The 19238-nt window shown below is 53.5% G+C and overlaps 1 protein-coding gene across 1 annotated transcript; it reads right to left on the bottom strand.

Moving 5' to 3' along the window:
- Positions 1 to 6773: 6773 nt before the first annotated feature.
- LOC123364506 (inositol 1,4,5-trisphosphate receptor-interacting protein-like 1) lies at positions 6774 to 10965 on the bottom strand. The gene is made up of 2 exons (XM_045006692.1): positions 10809 to 10965; positions 6774 to 8996 (listed from the first exon to the last, which is right to left on the bottom strand). Exon 2 carries the CDS (start codon positions 8991 to 8993, stop codon positions 7377 to 7379), a length of 1617 nt encoding a protein of 538 aa, XP_044862627.1. The 5' UTR covers positions 8994 to 8996; positions 10809 to 10965; the 3' UTR covers positions 6774 to 7376.
- Positions 10966 to 19238: the final 8273 nt, after the last annotated feature.

The following is a 19238-nucleotide window of genomic DNA, read 5'->3' as shown; positions in this document are numbered from 1 at the left end:
TTGGTTACCGCGGGGCGGCCCCGGGCCTGGCCGCTGCGTCCGGCAACCGGCCGCGCGGGGGAGACGGGGCTGCGGGGCGGGAGCGAGGGGCACCGCAGGGCTGGGGGGCGGGGCAGGGGTAACAGGGGGCTGGGAGTGAGGGGCACCGGCGGAGCTGGGTGGGGAGCCCAGCGCTGGGCTGGCAGCAGGGGGCTGCGGGGCGGGAGCGAGGGGCACCGCGGGGCTGGGGGGCGGGGCAGGGGTTGGGATCTCAGGGGCTGCGGGTCGGGCTTGAGGGACGCGCCGCGCTCTGGGTGTGGGAGGTTTATACAGCCTCTGCCTGCAGCTGGCTCCCCCCGGCCAGTGTCAGCGGTCGGTCCCCTTGCCAGGCCTGCACGGCAGACTCCAACCACTTTTCTCGTGGATTGTGTTTTCTTACACAGACACCCAACCTAATTCTCAATTACTGAGGGACAGTCTCCGCTCAATGGTATATTTTGCTTTCCACGACCAAATCTCTGTAAACTTTTCATGGGTGATGTACCTGAATACTTGGATTCTAATATCTAAATCAGGGGTAGGCAACCTATGGCACGGGTGCTGAAGGCGGCACATGAGCTGATTTTCAGTGGCACTCACGCTGCCCGGGTCCCGGCCGCCGGTCTGGGGGGCTCTGCATTTTAATTTAATTTTAAATGAAGTGTCTTAAACATTTTAAAAACCTTATTTAGTTTACATCCAACAATAGTTTAGTTCTATATTATAGCCTTATAGAAAGAGACCTTCTAAAAACGTTAATGTGTTACTAGCATGCAAAACCTTACATTAAAGTGAATAAAAGAAGACTTGGCACACCGCTTTTGAAAGGTTGCCGACCCGTAATCTAAACTGTATTGTTAAATCTATTCACCTACATTTGGGCTGTTGCCGACTGTGTACTCTTAGCATATGACTTTAAAAACAAACTTTGTATTTGTGGATAATCTAAGCACTATGCCTAGATGTACAGATGTTCTTTTCCCAACATATACATTAGAGTTTTTTTAATATTAGCTTTAATAAAAATTTTACTTTTGTCCCGGGAGGAACATAGTCCCAGTTTGGGACTATTTAGTGTTGGCAAATAGCCAGTTTTTCCAGCTGGCTTCTCATACCTCTCTCACTGTGTTATAGTTTCCTGTACTGAGTGAGAGGTAAGGAAGGGTGGAATTTTCCAAGGAGGTGCAGGGTGTTGGGAGATGGACAGCGAACTCTGGGCTCCTCTGAAAAGCCGGTCTGAATGCCAGAGGTGGGAGTGAGAGGAGAGAAGCTGGATAGGCATCCACAGCCCTGGAACACCCAGGGGAAAAAATTAGCTGCAGCCCCAGCCAGGGCTCAGTAGTTCCTAGCTCCTAGGCAGCCCCGCCCATCACTGATCAGCTGGTAGATGGCTGCATTAATTGCCTATGAGTTGTTCAACTTTTGTAGCCCCTGGGCTTGCTGCAGTAGAGGCTGACCCAGCCCTGTGTCAGCCCTCGGTGGGGAGCGGGGGTCCCTGCTCCAGCAGCCTCAGGGAGCTGCTCCAGCCAGGGTTAGGAGTGGGTGGGTGAGGGAGGAGCGCAGAGCTCCCTCTCATGAGCAGGGGGTATAGTAGGCCTCCGCCCCCACCCCCTGGCCAGCGTGCCTCCTGCAGGGATTCAGGGCTGGTGCTGGGAGGGGGCTGGTGCTGCTGCCCGGCACTCTGGGGCCACCCGAGCACCGGGACTGGGGGCATGGCGACTGCACTGCCCGGCCTCCTGAGCACCAGGGCTCGGGGCTGCCTAGGGCTGGGGGCGTGGGGACCATGCTGCCCAGACACCCGGGCTGGGGCGCTGTGGTGCACCAGGGCTGGGGCCTTGCCCCGCCGGGACCGGGAGTTAGTCTCCCTGGGCAGCTGGGTCACTGGCCAGGTCACTGGCCGCCTCTGCTCTGCACAAACCCAGCCTGATGAGCAGCAGTGAGAGCCACCTGCTCCAGGACAGGCCCAACAAAGAAAATAACAGAACACCACTAGCCGTCACCTTCAGCCCCCAACTAAAACTTCTCCAGCACATCATCAAAGATCTACAACCTACCCTGAAAGATGATCCTTCACTCTCACAGATCTTGAGATACAGGCCAGTCCTCGCTTATAGACAGCCCCCCAACCTGAAGCAAATATGCACCAGAAACCACATAACAAAAACGCTAAGCCAGGCAACGAAGCACCTAATCACATCAGCCACGCCATCAAGGGCTTGTTTACCTGCACATCTACCAATGTGATATATGCCATCATGTGCCAGCAATGCCCCTCTGCCATGTACATTGGCCAAACCGGACAGTCTCTACACAAAAGAATAAATGGACACAAATCTGACATCAGGAATCATAACATTCAAAAAACAGTAGAACACTTCAACCTCTCTGGTCATTCAGTAACAGACTTAAAGTTGGCAATTTTGCAACAGAAAAGCTTCAGAATCAGACTCCAATGAGAAACTGTTGAATTTGAATTAATATGCAAATTAGACACCATTAACTTGGGCTTGAATAGAGACTGGGAGTGGCTGGGTCATTACAAAAATTGAATCTATTTCCCCATGTTAAGTATCCTCACACCTCTTGTCAACTGTCTGAAATGGGCCATCTTGATTATCACCACAAAAGCTTTTTCTCTCCTGCTGATAACAGCTCATCTTAATTAGCCTCTTACAGTTGGTATGGCAACTTCCACCTTTTCATGTTCTCTGTATGCAGGGGTGGCTCTAGCTTTTTTGCCATCCCAAGCATGGCAGGCAGGCTGCCTTCGGCGGCGAGCGGGTGGGCAAGTGGCAGGTGGGCAAAGAGGCGAGCAGTGAGCCAGCAGGGGCTCTAGGGGCGGGCATGGGGGTTTGAGGGGAATGATCTGCCACTTTAGCTACCACCTCTGCTCTCCTTCTGGCCACACCATTCCCCCGGTAGGGCTGGAAGGGCCATGGGAAGAAAGGAGGATGGTAACTGATGGGCTGTGAGGAGCACATCCACCAGCTGGAGGCAGCAAGAGGAATAACAGGGACCCCCAGACTGCAGTACAGGAATGATGTTGATGTGTGGAATGGCCCATTCAGTGGGGTGTGCTCAGATGAATTAGGATGCTCCAAAGAGATGAATAGTCTCAGTCGTGGAATACCATTGTTCAAGGTAATCGCACGATACATATCCGTTTTAGAGCAACTGGAATATTAACATTTTCTTCTCACTGAGGGGAACAATATGCGAGGAACACCTGAGCCAAATTATTCCAAGCTTGCATCATTGGCCCTGTTCTGGCATACCAATATCCTAGATAATCTCATTATGCGTGTGGATTTTAGAGTACTTTGAAAATTAAAAGCAGCTCATAATGCAGAGGGAGGACATGTATTGGGAACATCTTGATCAGATGACCTAAATTTGTACCATAAATTCTACCCCAGTCCCTGAATAGCTTTTTAATTATTGCTTCCCCAGAAGGGAAGGGGGTGACAGAAATTATCCACGACTGATCCTGAGAGAGTAATATCAGGATCAGAGCCATAGTTTGAGCCCCAAGTATGTGTAACAAACAAACAAACTTATAAGTAGTATAAAATTTGGATGTTGTGTGATTATTTTAGTGGGACTGTATCTCACTTACACGACCACAAAAATCTTGACAACTAAACCAATCCTGTGGCTATTTTCAGACAAGATTTTTTTGGAGGCCTCTTTCCCCTAATCAGCTTTCTCTTACCCTAACCTATTCTGTCATGCTCCCAGCACTCTGGTCTATATGTACTTGCAATGGTGGAAAGGAAGAAATTTTCACACCCAGATCCAGTCTTTCAGGCCCACAAAGTCAGCAGTTACCAGGGCTGGTGCAACCACTAGGCGAACTAGGCAGCCGCCTGGGGCAGCAAGTGGTTGGGGGCGCCCAGGGCCGTCCTCAGGCAGAGGCAGCTGGGCCATAAACCAGTTGACTCCAAGCCCTGTTGGTAATTTGAATGTCAATGTTAACTGTTTCCCTGCTGACCAAAGCATGTAGGGAAGGAGAGAGCCAATCCCATGGAGATCTGCACAGTCTGCTTCGAGTGGAGTGCTGCCGGGGCACTGACCGTGCCTCGCACTGGTAATGTGGTGGCACTAGAGGTGGGCAGAGAACCACTCCCCTGCATCCTGGCTGGGCTCCTGGAGGTGAGCCAGAGAAAAAGGAGTGAGGGACAAACAGGAAACAAGGGACCCTCTGTCCACTGGATGTTGGTTTTCATCCCTTGCTCGCTCCGGTGACTTGGTGAAGGTGCCGGGAGGATCTGATCAGTTTTCAAAGGGAGTGTGTGTAGTGAGGTGGCCTAGTTCCCAGGCGCCCTGGAGGAGGAACAGCCCAGCAGAATGCCGGACTGGGCAGAGCTACGGAGCTCTGAGCCCGCCCCGCAAAGGGTCAAGCACTGACCCAGAAGTATAAAGGCAGGCCCTCCGAGCCCAGTAAGGCACCAGCCGTCAGAGGGGCTCTGCGACCGAGCTCCCGCTGGGGAGGCAGCAGAAGACAGTGGCCGGCCTAGTCTTCCCCTTCCCCTTCCCCTCGCTCACTATCCCGGGGAGGCCTGGACGAGCCTGCCCCGCTCCAGCTGCCCCGACGAGGAGCCGAACCCACCTTTCGCCACCTACCCCAAGGACCCGCTGAGCCCGCCCATGGACACTTACCCTGAGGAGCCAATGGTGGTTGACCCCTATGCTGACACCACGACAACTCAGGTACTCGGTGAGGGGGAGAGTGGAAGTAGCCCGGGGGTAGCCGACCCTAGTCTGGCTGCAGCACTGCCAGAGCCAATGTCAGTGTGTTGCGGCCAGGATCCCCACTGACACAGCAGCAGGTTGCCTGCTGCTGTTAGGGCCCCGGGCTGGGACGCAGAGGAGTGGGCGGGCCAGCATCCCCCCTGCCACCCCACTCACGGGTGGCAGTCTCCCTCTTGCCCCGACACTCAGGCCTAGGAGCCTGGGCTTAATATACTGAACTGGTTGCTCAGCCCCTGCCTGAGGGTCTGAGCTCTGCACTGTGGGTTGCTGCCCCGCCCTGACCAAGGGCCTGGGCTTATATACTGAACGACTTGGCTCAGCCCCTGCCTGAGGGTCTGAGCCCCGGTGCTGTGTGTGCTGCCCCGCCCTGACCTAAGGGCCGGGGCTTTATAGTCTGAACTCCCTGCTCAGCCCCTACCTGAGGGCCTGAGCCCTGCAACAGTGTTTGTTGCCCCACCCTAAACCCAGGGCCTGGGCTTTAGAGACTGAACTGCTTGCTTGGTGTAGTGAGGCGGCCTGGTTCCCAGGCGCCCCGGAGGACGAAGAGCCCCCCTCTCCTGACAGCGGACCCCCTACAGTGTGTAACGGGGCTTTGCTGAGCTGGGGATACGCTTGGGTATGAGAAAAGGGCACTGGAAAGACTCTTCCTGGTGTGACGACTCAATCGTGTTGCAGTGTGATGTGTGGGAAACCTTCTGGGATGTTCTGGGGTTCCATCGGGGTATTGGGATAGCACCAGGGTGCACAGCAGAGATATTGAGATATCGGGCACTCTCTGTGATGTACCGGGTTACAGCCCAGACCAGTGGGGGGCTGTGCCACCTGTGACAAAGTGGGAATGTTCTTAATGTTTTCTCTGAATACTGTTCATGTGCCTCAGTTTCCCCCGTGTGGCATTCAAGTATCTAGGTGGCGGGATAAGGGTGTGTGATGATTGCAGAGACCCCTAGCGGGCAGGTGTGATTGCCGGCTGCCTGGGCATAGAGAACGGGCAGCCACGCTGTACCCTGGCAACTGAGAGCTGGAGCCAGCCCAAGGTGTTGGAGAACAAAGAGACCAGGTGACCTGTTTGCCTGGGAAAGAGAGAGAGGATGGAGGAGGGGCAAGATGGGTGTCTCAGGCTGGGACTCAGCAGGGAGGGCCCTGGGCTCTGGATACTGCCCCCCCTCTCTCCTCCGCCCTGGTGGACTTTGCTAAATCTTCCTGATTTCAGTGCTAACAAGCTCTGTTTTACACTGTGTTCCCGGCGACTAATAAACCTTTGTTACACGTTGGCTGAGAGTCACTGCAGAGGTGGGGTGCAGGGCCCTTTGGGGGTGTGTGAGGCTTCCTCAGGTGCCCCATCCAGGAGATGTTTGGTGGCAGTGAAAGCATTGGGATACCTGCGGGAGGAGGTTTCTCTGGCAGGGACATCAGACTATTGGGGTGGAGGGGGTCACCGGCAGAGGTGTTGGGATAGTGTGGAGGGGTGTTTGCCAATGGGGACATTTGGGGGACAGGGACTTTGCCAGCAGGGCAGTGGGAAAGGGGGATATGTGAGGAGAAGTGAATCACTACCAGGGATGGTGGGATATTGCGAGGGGGCGGCGTTGGAATAGCACAAAATGAAGCATAACATGTTGGGTTATCACAGAGGCTATTCCATGTGCTGTGCTCCGTCTTTGGATACATGGAAGGGTGAAATGGAGTGTGCAGCTAGTGTTAAGGGGAAACCAAGTGTGTTGGTGTCCATAGGTACTGGGGGGTGATTTGGTTTTGATGAAGACTGTGTTGTGATAATTGGGCCAACAAATTTACCCTGCGTGTGAGTTCAGCTGTAAAAAACGAGAGTGAATTTATAAGATGTGACAACAGCCTATAAGAACAAACATTGCTGGGTGAAAGTCCGAACGGGAGACTGAATTAGTCCCGACAAAGAGGCTTCCTGATCCAACTCAAGGACTGTGTTACGATCATGCCTGGTAACAAGAAAAGTGTGGAATCGGGAACCAGAACTGGTGAGTTGAAACTAATTGATGGACAAACTAATGTGGGGCTTTAGAGACTTTGGGGAGAAAAATTGGCTACTGGAGCAAGCTTCACCACCATGGTTGCCATCCCCACCATCTCCTGGGACAGTGGGACGTCATCCTTCCTGATCTTGAGTGATGTCCTGACCAGACGAGGCCAGAGACGGACCCAGACCCAGCTCCGGCTGAATCCCAACCACCACCTGGGATGTGAAACTTTGTGTCTCTCTCTCCAGCCCACGTGTCCTTTTCTTTCCCTCCCTTTGTTCTTCTCTGTGCTTCTCTTCTCCTTTTCCCTTCTGCCTAACAAGAGTCTGGCATCGCCAGGATATTTTGTAGCACTGCTGTAAACCTGTGACCAGAAAGAGGCAGCTAAAAGCAACGGCCTATCCAGCCCGATGATGGTACGAGTTTGCCAGGTCTTGAAGTGGCTGATCAGACCATGTGCTGGGCCTGTGCTTTTCAGCAGGGAGGTTGCAAGTGAGAGTCACACCAGAGACAGAAGCTACATTGATTCTGTGCCGCAGATGATGGGCTAGGCTGTCAGACTCACAGCATAATCGGCTGCTCGGTGCCGCAGACCCACACACTGTCTTGCTAATTGCTGCTCTGTAGAGCCTTGACTTGCTCCATCACTTCCAGGAACTCGCTGGTTGCCTGGGCATGAGCAGCAGGCTCCAGTGCCAGATGCTGGAAGAGGTTGAGGGGCTCGGCATTCCGGAAGGCCTTGAGGACAGGGATGTGGCTGGCCAGGGTGCTGTTTCCAATCAGGAAGTGGTAGAGGCATTTCTCCTCCAGGCTACGGCGCAGGTACGAGAGGATGTCCTGCAGCCTCTGAGCTAGCTGTTCCGGGCGCCATTCCGACACCGGCAGGAGGAGCAGTAGGTGCATCAGGGCGGTTTTGAAGTGGTAGGTGGTAAGGATCCTGTTCTCCGGGATGGGCAGCCTGCATTCCTTGAGGTGGATGAGGATCTGGAGGCATTTCAGGTGACAGCTATCCTTTGGGGCGTACCTGCTCACCCACTGGAAGAACAGCATTTCCTGGACAGCGAAGGTCTCTAGCCAGACTGGGCTGCTCGGGGGGCCCGTCTCAGCCCCGTGGCTGGCCAGGAAGACCAGAGAGTTTCCCCGCTGCACCCCGAGTATGATCTCAATGGAGAGGGCCCTCCTGGACTCACAAGCCAGGCTGAGCTTGCAGGAGGAGGCAGAGGGCTGGGCTGTGAGCTGGAAGCTGTAGTTGTGAGCCACAAGGGCCCAGGCCTTGCCTACCAGACTGTGGAACCAGAGGGTGGTTTTTTCCACATCCAAGTGGGAGCTAGTGCACAAGACGTGCACGCGGAAGGGCCCCTGTATGTTGTCACTCAGGTCTTCCTCGGCGTGGTGCAGGAGGCAGATCACGTCCCCCAGCAGCCTCTCCCTTTTGCACAAGCACTCCAGCTCCACCAGGATGTGGCCGTGCTTCTCCAGGGTGCCCTCCACATTCTCCATCTCCAGGCGGAAGGAGTGCCCCTTGGGCGGCAGCAGGGGCACGAGCACCCGGTAGGCCTCGGAGTCCCTATGGGGGAACCAGCCTTCAAAGGCACTATCCATGCCAATGCAGTTCTCCAGCTGTGGGAGGAAGGTCTGGCAGGTGAGGACTTGGCAGACCTCCAGCAGGCTGTTTACCAGACCTTCCACAAACTCGCAGGTGCTGGCCAGGTCCTCGGACACTCCCTGGAGGTGCTGTTCATAAAAGTGCTCCAGGGCCGCTCTGTCGGGGAAGTCGGGATGCCGGGTGCAGGAGCCCCCTGGCACTGCTTCGGCATCGTCGTCCTCCTCCTCCTCCTCGCTGCTGGCATCCTCGCTGCTGGAGTCGTAGCTGGATTCGGACTCCAGGCTTGGCCTGCAGAGCTCAAAGAGCAGGATAATGACCAGGAACCCACAGAGCCACCCATCCCAGGCCACGTCGTTGGGCCCCTGCTTGGCTGCCACCATCAGCGCCGTGGCCTCCTCCTCCCCCTGGCTCTGGTTTGGCCCCAGGCTCTGGTGTGGGCCCGGTCTCTCCTCTTGGTTCCTCTGATCAAACTCCAACTGCAGGCGCGTCATCTCCAGGGCCAGCCGCTGCTCCTGCTGCTGCGTCCGCTGCACCGTTGCCGGGTCCTGCTTGTCGCTGACCCTCAGGGGGTGGTGCACGATGACCAGCACCGCCAGGAAGAGCAGGCTACCCACAGCCATGACCTGGAGAAGGGGAGAGAAAACCACTCAGGGGGTGTAGGAGGGAAAGGATGGGGGAGGGGTATCCTGCTCCCCTTCCCCTCTGCCAGAGCTTTGGGCAGTACCCGAGGTGCCTGGCGAGGTGTTGCAGGAGCTGTACTGGGAGAGCACACGGCCTCCTCCACGAGACACTGCAGGCCTGGAGCCAGGGTGTCACATACCCCGGCCCAGGCTTGGACTGGGAGAGGTCATCTCCCCTCCAGGCGAGGGGGTGGGAGCAGGGAGTTCCTTCTCCGATGGGTGATTTGGGGAGTGGGTGAGCCTGGGGGCTCTGAAGGAAGGAGAGAGGGATTTGGTGTCTAGGGGGCAGGAAGCTATGAAGTAAGTGGGGTTTGGGCCCCTCTGATGGGTCAGGAGGATGGAGGCCGGGTGGGGTATCTGGAGTCTAGACCCGGGGCTTGGGGGAAGGTTGCTTGTGCTGCTGGGGTTGTGGGAGAATGTGGGGGTCAAATTCCAGGTGCATTAGGCATGCTGGCTCTGAATCATGGGTGGGATTTTCTGTCCCATTCGGTCCTGAATCTGCAAATTTGTTTGATACCAGCATGAGTTTGACCGTGGGTCTCTGCCAAGACACATCTTAGTGCTATATCGTTTGGAAGCTAACTGCTGGTGAATTAGGGAGGTCGGAATAGTCCACTGGAGTCAACGGGATCATGATCTAAACAACTCCCTGATGTGGGGGCGGTTTGGAGTCCACCCCAACCCCCACAGCCCTGAGTCTCATGTAGCCCCACAGGAGCTGGAAGCGGAGCGCTGTCTCATTGCCTTGAGGAGCTGCGTTCTGTCAGTTTCCTCTGTCTGGAACCACGGGGCCAGCGTCAGGTGGGTACAAACGGTTCAGATCGTCCCACTTTTCCCTAGAATATGGGTCAGTGACCCCAGCTCCAAAGCCAACTGCTTTCCAAGACAATTGGTCCCTTAGTTGAGGGGCTGGAATTTATAGCAGAGCCAAAGAAATCCAAATTGCTGATAGGCAGCATCTGGGCCACTTGCAGTTAAATAATTCTGCCTACCCCCAAGCTTAGGAAAGGCTAGTTACTAACTAGCCATTAAGGCCACTGATTGGGGGGGCTTCATTTCTGAGCGCGTGGCCTGATGTCCAGAAGTGTGGAGCACCCACTACTCCAGTTTGCAGCCGCTCCGCACACGTGAAACTCAGGCCTGGTTGTCTCAAGCTGGGCACTTCAAATTAATGACCGCTCTCGGCAATTTGGTCCAATGCTTCTTAAATGCTAAGGACTCTCTTAAGGAACATGTGCTCCAGCCAGGGGCGGCTCTACGTTTTTGGCCGCCCCAAGCAGTTATGCGCGGGAGGCGCCCCGGAGCCGCGGGAGCAGCGGACCTCCCGCGGGCATGACTGCAGAGGGTCCGCTGGTCCCGCGTGGCTCAGCTGGACCTCCCGCGGCTGTGGACGGTTCGCGGGTCCGGCGGCTCCGCTTGAGCTGCCGCAGTCATGCCTGCGGGAGGTCCAGCCGAGCCGCGGGACGAGCGCCCCCTCCGCAGTCATGCCTGCGGCAGGTCCACTCGTCCCGGGGCTCTGGTGGACCTCCCGCAGGCATGATTGCGGCAGGTCCGCCGGCCCAGCCTGCCGCCCTCCCCGGCGGCAGGGGACGCCCCCTACATTTTGCCGCCCTAGGCACCAGCTTGTTTTGCTGGTGCCTAGAGCCACCCCTGGCTCCAGCAGTCAGGATGCTTCTCCAAGTCCATGTTCGCTGCTCCAAGCTTTGCCTTGGGGCTCCCCCTCCATCTGCCTCCACCCAGCCTCTCCATACTCACTCTGTGGAGGCGTCACACTCTCTACGCGAGGGTTCAGCTTAAGCCAGGGCTGGCCCATGCTACAACCCCACCAAGAGCAACTCTCCTGGATGTTCCACTCGCATTGGTCTGGCTGGCCTGCCTTCCCCAGCCCCTGGCCCGCTGACACCAACCACCTTCCATTATTACCCACTCTCTGTGACATCACACCGGCCAGACTCCCTTTAAAGGGGCGGCACATGAAGCCCCATGTGTGCCCTGCAATGTCAGACCCTGCCCTGCCCCTCCGCCTCTCTGCCATTGCCCGTGTCCAGATTTGGGGATCCCAGCAGAGAGCTGTGACTGATGGGAACTGGAGCAAGGCAAAGCTGGTGGAATGACTTGTGACCAGCCTGAAGTGCAATGTTTACCCCAGTCTGCGCAGCTCTGAGCAAAGCTAGTCAGAGTCGTGGCAGGAGCTGGATTTTGAGCAAGTCTGGATCGGATGATAGTACCAGCTGGAACACAGGCAGAAGCCCATGATTTTTTGGTCCATCCGTAGCAGTTTCAGATGAGCAGTTTCAGCTGGGGGGATAAAGGGGAGCTGGCATAGTTGGGCGGGGGGGGCAGTATCCAGTAGAGGGCCGTCTGGTTGCCCTTGGTTTTGCTCTCTGTCTGATTTTTCGCTCTGCTCTGTCACTGGCTTCCCCTGGCTCCTGCGCTATCTCTTCTCAGTCTCTCCTAAGCAGGACGCAAACCCAATAACAGCTAGGGATTGCTGATGGCCACTGGCAGTGTAACAACCCCAGCCACTGGGGGGCTTTGAACCCAGCACCCAACCTTAAACCTCTGCCGCAAGTTCTACCGGAACAGCCCCGTCAGTTGGCAGTAGCAATCTGCTCTAAGAGACGCTCTCCCAGGGTGTTGCAGCTGGAAACCCCTCTGGGTGCTTTCTGCTGGATTATTCGGAGTGTAACCCTTCTGCCCCTCTGAGTTGGCAGCAACAAGGGCCGGGTTCAGTATCCAGGGGTTCCGTTTCAATAACGCAATGCAAAACCAGCTCGAGCCCCCACCCAGTGACCTGGGACAATTACCTACCACCCCCCCGGGCGCCTCTAGGAGGCAATACTTCCCCTCTCGCAAGCACAGAGTCTGAGTGTAGCAAAATCCTTTTAATAAAGGAGCGAAACAATGTGGCATCATATTGGGGAAACACCACAAACAGGATTCATAACATAAACCATGAGCAAAAGACCCACCAAGTAAGTTTTGGCAATGTCCTTTTCCCCTTAGGGTCTTAAGGCCAATTACCCCAAAGTCCAACAACCCAAAAGTCTCTGTCCCTGGTCAGTGCTGCACCAGAGTTCAAAAGTTTATCTGTAGAGTTTTTCACCCCCCCGAGCCTGGGTGGAAATTGGGGGAGGGGTGGCACACAGGGTGTTAAAGGGCACCTTACATGGTCTGGGGCCGACTGCCCCGCCTCTCCGTGGAGTTCTGCTGCAGCATTCACCACGAACGGCTCCACTCCACCAGCCACTCCGCTCCTCCAGCTAACCCGTGAGCCGCTCCAGCCGTCCCTGCAAACCGCTCCGCTCACTGTTCCGTGGGCTGCTCCAACCGTCCTGCAAACTGCTCCGCTCTGCCAGCCGCTTAGCGATAGAGCTTCAGGCTCCCCCATTAGTTAACACAGCACTCAGCTCAGTAAGTTTAGCTCTTTTAGTGAGTGTAGTAGGGGAGCCTCAGTGCTGGTGCACCATTGGCCCAAAGTGAATTCAGCTCAGCAGCCTCTAGATCAGGGGTAGGCAACCTATGGCACACGTGCCGAAGGCGGCACACAAGCTGATTTTCAATGGCAATGTCACTGCCTGGGTCCCGGCTGCCGGTCTGGGGGGCTCTGCATTTTAATTTAATTTTAAATGAAGCTTCTTAAACATTTTAAAAACCTTATTTACTTCACATACAACAATAGTTTAGTTATATATTATAGACTTATAGAAAGAGACTTTCTAAAAATGTTAAAATGTATTACTGGCATGCAAAACCTTAAATTACAGTGAATAAATGAAGACTTGGCACACCACTTCTGAAAGGAGTAGCTGTAAGGAACTCGGCAGCTGGCGATTGCACGGATGATGCAGGATGATACTCTGGCTATGACTCTTGGCTCCTGATTCCTGGCTGTTGTGTATTTGGTTGTCATGGTTTTTGTTGCTATGGCAACTGAGTTAGATTATTATGGGTTAGCTCAGCCGGTTTCAACCAGCTGAGTGAGCTCTCTGGATATCTGTAAATAAAATGGAGGTTTTGGTTAGCTGCCTGCTCTCTGGCCTCAAGTGATTGCTTCCTACACCGGCTGCCCCAAGGATATAACACTGGCGACGAGGATGGGATTCGGTGCTGCTCCAGTAACAGAAGGAAGTAGAAGTTAAGGTAAAGAACAAACAAACAAAAAAAGCTGCTTGTGTGCACTGACTGTGAAAGTGAAACTAAAAATCATGGCTACTCTGACCAGGCCCCTGGAGCCTTTTGATGAGAATACAGAGCAGTGGCATGTGTATACTGAGCGTTTTGAGCTTTTTGGTATTGCAAATGACATTACAGAAGCGAAGAAGGTGCCAATATTCTTAACTGTTGTAGGGGCTAAAACCTACTCTCTGCTACGCAGCTTACTACACCCTGTTAAGCCTGAGACTAAATCTTACAGTGACATTGTGGAAATCCTGGGGTCTCATTTCTCCCCAAAACCACTGGTAATTGCTGAAAGATATAGGTTCCACAAAAGAGACCAAAAGGAAGATGAAACAGTTGTACAATTTGTAGCCATTTTAAAAAAGCTAGCAGAACACTGTGAATTTAAAGAGATGTTAAATGATGCCCTGCGTGACAGGTTAGTGTGTGGCCTCTGCAGTGAAGCTATACGGAAGCGCCTACTGACAGAGGCTCAGCTTACATTACAGAAGGCTGTTGATATTGCTGTCTCCATGGAACTGGCTACAAGGGAGGCACAATACATCGGTGCATCCCCTAGGGTGCAAAAAGTGTCACAAGAACTGACCCACAAAACGGTGCAGAGTCAAGAATGTTACCGCTGTGGTAAGCTGGGTCACCAGGCATCAGAATGCTGGTGTAAGGACCTGGTGTGTCGACACTGTGGCAAAAAGGGACACATTGAGTATGCCTGTAAACAAAAGAAAAAGAGGCCTGTGGTCTGGCCGACAAAAAGAGGAACCTTGCATACCCTAGAGCAGACACAGGATGATCAAGGTGACACCTCCTCACAAGAGGAAGTGCCACTGCATGTTTTGTCTTTGGCAGCGGGCTCACATGAATACTGGGTAACCCCTTTATTGGAGGGCAAACCTATACGCATGGAACCAGCTGTCTCGCTGGTTCCTGAGACTGTGTATAAGGAAAAGCTACAGCATCTTCCACTTAAGGCAACAAAAACTGTTCTGAAGACGTATACAGGTGAAGCTGTGCCCATGTTGGGCACTATTGATGTTAAGGTGGAGCTCAATGGACAGGCGGCTAAATTGCCACTGTTTGTGGTGAGAGGTGACTACCCAGCCTTAATGGGTAGGTGTTGGCTTGGGAAGATTCAGCTGAACTGGGCAGAAGTGCACCGGATGACTAAAGAAGAAACCAGTCTAACCCCTATTCTAAGGAAACATGCTGCTGTTTTTGGAGATGATTTGGGAAGTATGAAGGGAATCACTGTGACATTGAACATTAAACCTGACAGTCCACCAAAATATCTGAAAGCCCAAACTGTGCCATATGCCATCAGGCCAAAAGTTGAAGCAGACCTGGAGCGCCTGGTCACCAATGGAGTCCTAATACCAGTTACCCATAGCTCATGGGCCACTCCTATCGTTCCAATCGTGAAGAAAGATGGCTCTCTCCGGATTTGCGGTGATTTTAAAGTCACTGTCAACCCAGTGTTGTGTGCAGAGCAATACCCGCTTCCCTGCATCGATGACCTCTTCGCAGGCCTGGCTGGGGGACAAAAGTTCAGTAAGATTGATCTGAGTCAAGCATATTTACAGATGCACGTCGATGAAAAGTCCCAAGAGCTGTTGACTATTGTGACTCATAAGGGGCTTTATCGATACTGTCGCCTACCCTTCGGAATCATATCTGCTCCCGCCCTGTTCCAGAGGGCTATGGACCAGATCTTGTGTGGCTTGTCAGGAGTTCAGTGCTATCTGGATGATATCCTGGTCACTGGAAGAAATGAAGAGGATCACTTAAAGAATTTAGAGGCTACCCTACAAAGACTGGAAGAGTATGGCCTACGAGTTCGCAAAGACAAGTGTGAATTCTTCAAGCCCTCTGTTGAATATTTGGGACACATCATTGATTCTGCAGGTCTTCATAAGGCCCCTGCAAAAGTTAAAGCTATTGTGGAGGCTCCCCCACCTCGAAATGTAAGCCAGCTGCGCTCGTTTCTAGGACTCCTGAACTATTATGGAAAGTTCATCTCACAGTTAGCCACACTGCTAAAACCACTTCATGAGCTCCTTGGGCAGAACAAGGCCTGGAAGTGGACTGAAGCCTGTGATGTTGCGTTTAACAAAGCTAAGGATGCATTGCTAAATTCTGAAGTTCTAACGCACTTTGATCCATCCTTACCACTGCAATTGGCCTGCGATGCCTCCCCTTATGGAGTGGGAGCAGTCGTGTCACATATTATGCCTTCAGGAGAAGAGAGACCTATTGCTTTTGCTTCACGCACTCTAAGCAAAGCAGAAACTAACTACGCCCAAATCGAACGTGAGGCATTAGGAATTGTTTTTGGAATTCGGAAGTTTCATCAGTACCTGTTTGGGCGAAAATTTACTCTTCTCACAGACCATCGACCTCTGACATCAATTTTTGGACCCTACACAGGCATTCCCCCATTAGCTGCTAGTCGTATGCAACGTTGGGCATTGTTACTTTCAGCACACACATATGAAATCAAATATCGGAAATCCACTCTGCACGGCAATGCAGATGGCCTCTCAAGGTTGCCTTTGCCGGTCAAACACCAAGATAGTGCCCAAAAGGAAATCTTCTACTTTGAACAGGTAGAGAATACACCCATCACTGCTACTCAGATAAAGAAGGCAACTCGCGTTGACCCAGTATTGTCCCACGTTATGGACCTGGTGATGCATGGAAAATCTCGACAAACCTCTCCGGTCTCATCCGACCTTGTTCCCTACATGTCCAAGCGGACGGAGTTATCGGTCCAATCTGGTTGTTTGTTGTGGGGGAGACGTGTCATTATTCCACCACCACTGAGATCACAGATGTTAGAACAGCTACATTCCGGTCACTGTGGAATAGTGCGCATAACACCAGAAGTTCGCCGTAATCCACCTAGAGACAGAAGGCCTCCTCATTGGCTGGATCTTTAGCTAGGGCGAACCCACGGTTATGGGGCAAAATAATCCCCAGGGTTTAGCCGGGAATGGAGGCAGTCTACCCTCCTTCTCTAGTCTAGTGTGTGTTTTATTTAGGGGATGTTCTTATTAGGGGGGGAGGAATATGTTGTGTATTTGGTTGTCATGGTTTTTGTTGCTATGGCAACTGAGTTAGATTATTATGGGTTAGCTCAGCCGGTTTCAACCAGCTGAGTGAGCTCTCTGGATATCTGTAAATAAAATGGAGGTTTTGGTTAGCTGCCTGCTCTCTGGCCTCAAGTGATTGCTTCCTACACCGGCTGCCCCAAGGATATAACACTGGCTCTTGTCTCTGACTCGCTTCCTGGACTTGGCAACTTGGCTTCTGGCCACTAGGCCTAGGCAATTCTGTTCCAACCATTAGGCCAGCCTTCCACCCTGGCCATTAGGCAAGACTACCCATGGCCCAGTCCCTAATACTGAGTCCCATTGAATCGTTCCCCTGCGATCTTCAGCGCCTGACACTGGCTACTCACAGAATTCCAGCTCCTCTGCCCCCAAAGGAGCAGGGTAGCCCAGTTAATTAGTTTGACCTTAAATCCCTGCTCCTGTACAACATACAGCCCTTGTAAGCACTTCTGATAAAACAAAAGTAGGTTTATTTGATGTGTTCTGGTCTGTGGGGAGCTTGCTTCTGAGGATGAGCTGGGAGAGGTTGTGGGGGTTATTTAAAGGCCAGAAAAGGGGGTTCAGGAAAGATGTCTTTCAGGATGGGGTCCCCATCAAGTATGTCTCTATTCACAGACAGGGCAATTCTCTGTCTATTGTATGTCCCTTTTTCACCTCCGAGTGGTTTTGATTGTTTGCAGTTCTCTCTGATGGTTTCCATGGCTAGTCTTGGGATGGAGCAAGGCTAGATAACTGAACCTGGCATTACAGCTAACCCAGGAGGGGTACAGCTCCCACCTGCTTGAATGGGCTATCTCTGATATATATTCCTGGGTGATTAACTTTTTTACTCCAAGTCCATAAAGCAGCCTGTCAGTATAGTTCCATTGTTCCTTAAATATTGCCTGTAAATACATCTTGCAATGATTATGAATCTTTATAATTTACCTGCTTTTTGTAGATCCCTTACATGTTATCCTTTACAGATACATTTCCTGCAAGACATCCTTGTACTGAGGTTGTCAGGTCTGAGGTGAGAATTCTTTGCAAAGAACAGTGAACCCTTTGCCAATGGGTCTTCAAAAACCCCTTATTGTCCTTAACTCTGCTGGCCATAGATTTCCCATCGTGTCACTTTGCTTCCCTTATCAATTGTCTACAGTTCCTAGCTTCTGAATTATATTCTTTACTACCAACTTTCCCTTTCTTCTATTTGTTATATATATAATTTTTAAATTGTATATAGCTGCCTTCAGTTCCCCTTTAACCAGGTAGGGTTTTTAACCAATATGGCCTTCTTCCCTGATTGTGTCTTTTTGGGCATCTAGTAAAGTGTTCTTAAACAATTCCCAATTACCATTCAGACTAAAGAATTTCTTTTCTTCATGTCCCTTTGTTCCCTGATTAACTTTGTTCTCATCATCTCAGGTGTGTGCTGAGTGCTCATAACTTCCCTCTTTTTACTCTCCTGTTTTGTTATTAGTTTAATGCCTTCCTGACTACTCTAGCCAGCCTGTCCCTGAGGAGATTGTTCCCCCTTCTACTGAGGTGGAGGCCATCCAAACAGGGCCGGCTTTAGGAAGTGCGGGGCCCAATTCGAACATTTTTGGCGGGGCCCTGGCAGGGATGACTAAAAAAAAAAGCCTTTCATTTCTTCCTTCTATTATTTACTTTCCATAACTATATAAATAATAAAATTATATATTATGTACATTGATTCATATATGCTGTTGATTGGTTATTAATGAACGCCGTTTCACATGTGTGGGTCACCGCCAATCCCTGGGGGTGTGCACATGTGTGGGTCCCAGCTGCTCCCTGCCCTCCCTCATTGAAGCAGGTATGCAGGGTTACTGCCCTGAGAACTGCAGGGCAGCAGTGGACATGGGGCTGGTTGGAGGCAGGGCAGGGGCTGACTGGAGGTAGGGTCTGGCTGCAGGCAAGGCAAGGGGTGTGGGGCTGGCTGGAGACGGGGGTGTGGGGTGGGCTGGCTGGCTGGCTTCAGGCAGGGCCACAGGGGAGTGCAGCAGGGGTTGTCAGGGCTGGAGACAGAGGATTGTGGGACTGGCTGGCTTCAGGCAGGGGGGTGCAGCAGGGGTTGGTTGGAGACAGAGCAGGGGGTGCAGGGCTGGGTGCGGGCAGGGGTGTGTGAAGGGCTGGCTGGCTTTGGGCAGGGCCACAGGGGTGTGTGGCAGGGTTTGGCTGGAGACAGGGCAGGGGGTTTGGCAGGGGCTGGCTGTGGGCACAGGGTGCAGAGCTGGCTGCAGGCATGGGGGGGCAGAGCTGGTGCAGGCAGGGCAAGGCAAGGGCTGCAGCAGAGGCAGCTGGAGCCCTGGCCCTTTAAATAGCCCCCAAGACCCCCTCTATCCCAGGGCTCTGGGGGCTATTTAAAGGGCCCGGGGCTCCCCTGCTTCTACCCCGCCTCAGACCCTTTAAATAGCCGCGGGAGCCCTGATGAATGCATATGGGCAACCCGGGGCTCCGGCGGCTATTTAAAGGACCGGGGTGGCAGAGATAGCTGGAGCCCCAGCCGTTTAAATAGTCCCCGGAGCCCCCCGCTACCCCAGGGCGCCAACTGGGAGAGCGGGGCTGCAGGGTAGGGCTTGCCGTACTGCGGCCAAAGCTCCAGCCGGGGCCGTGGGGCTTGCCGCACTCTGGCCGAAGCTCCAGCTGGGGCCGCGGGGCTTGCCATGCTCCGGCCGGAGTTCCAGCTGGGAGAGCGGGGCCGCGGGGCTTGCCGCGCTCCGGCCGGAGCTGCAGCCAGGAGAGCGGGGCCGCGGGGCTTGCTGCGCTCCGGACGGAGCTGCAGCCGGGAGAGCGGGGCCGCGGGGCTTGCTGCGCTCCGGACGGAGCTGCAGCCGGGAGAGCGGGGCCGCGGGGCTTGCTGCGCTCCGGACGGAGCTGCAGCCGGGAGAGC

This window comes from Mauremys mutica, chromosome 2 (genome assembly GCF_020497125.1).
Source record: "Mauremys mutica isolate MM-2020 ecotype Southern chromosome 2, ASM2049712v1, whole genome shotgun sequence".
Classification (NCBI taxonomy): Eukaryota; Metazoa; Chordata; order Testudines; family Geoemydidae; genus Mauremys; species Mauremys mutica.
Note: the sequence above shows the minus strand (reverse complement) of the source record. Positions and strands in the feature narration are given on the sequence as shown.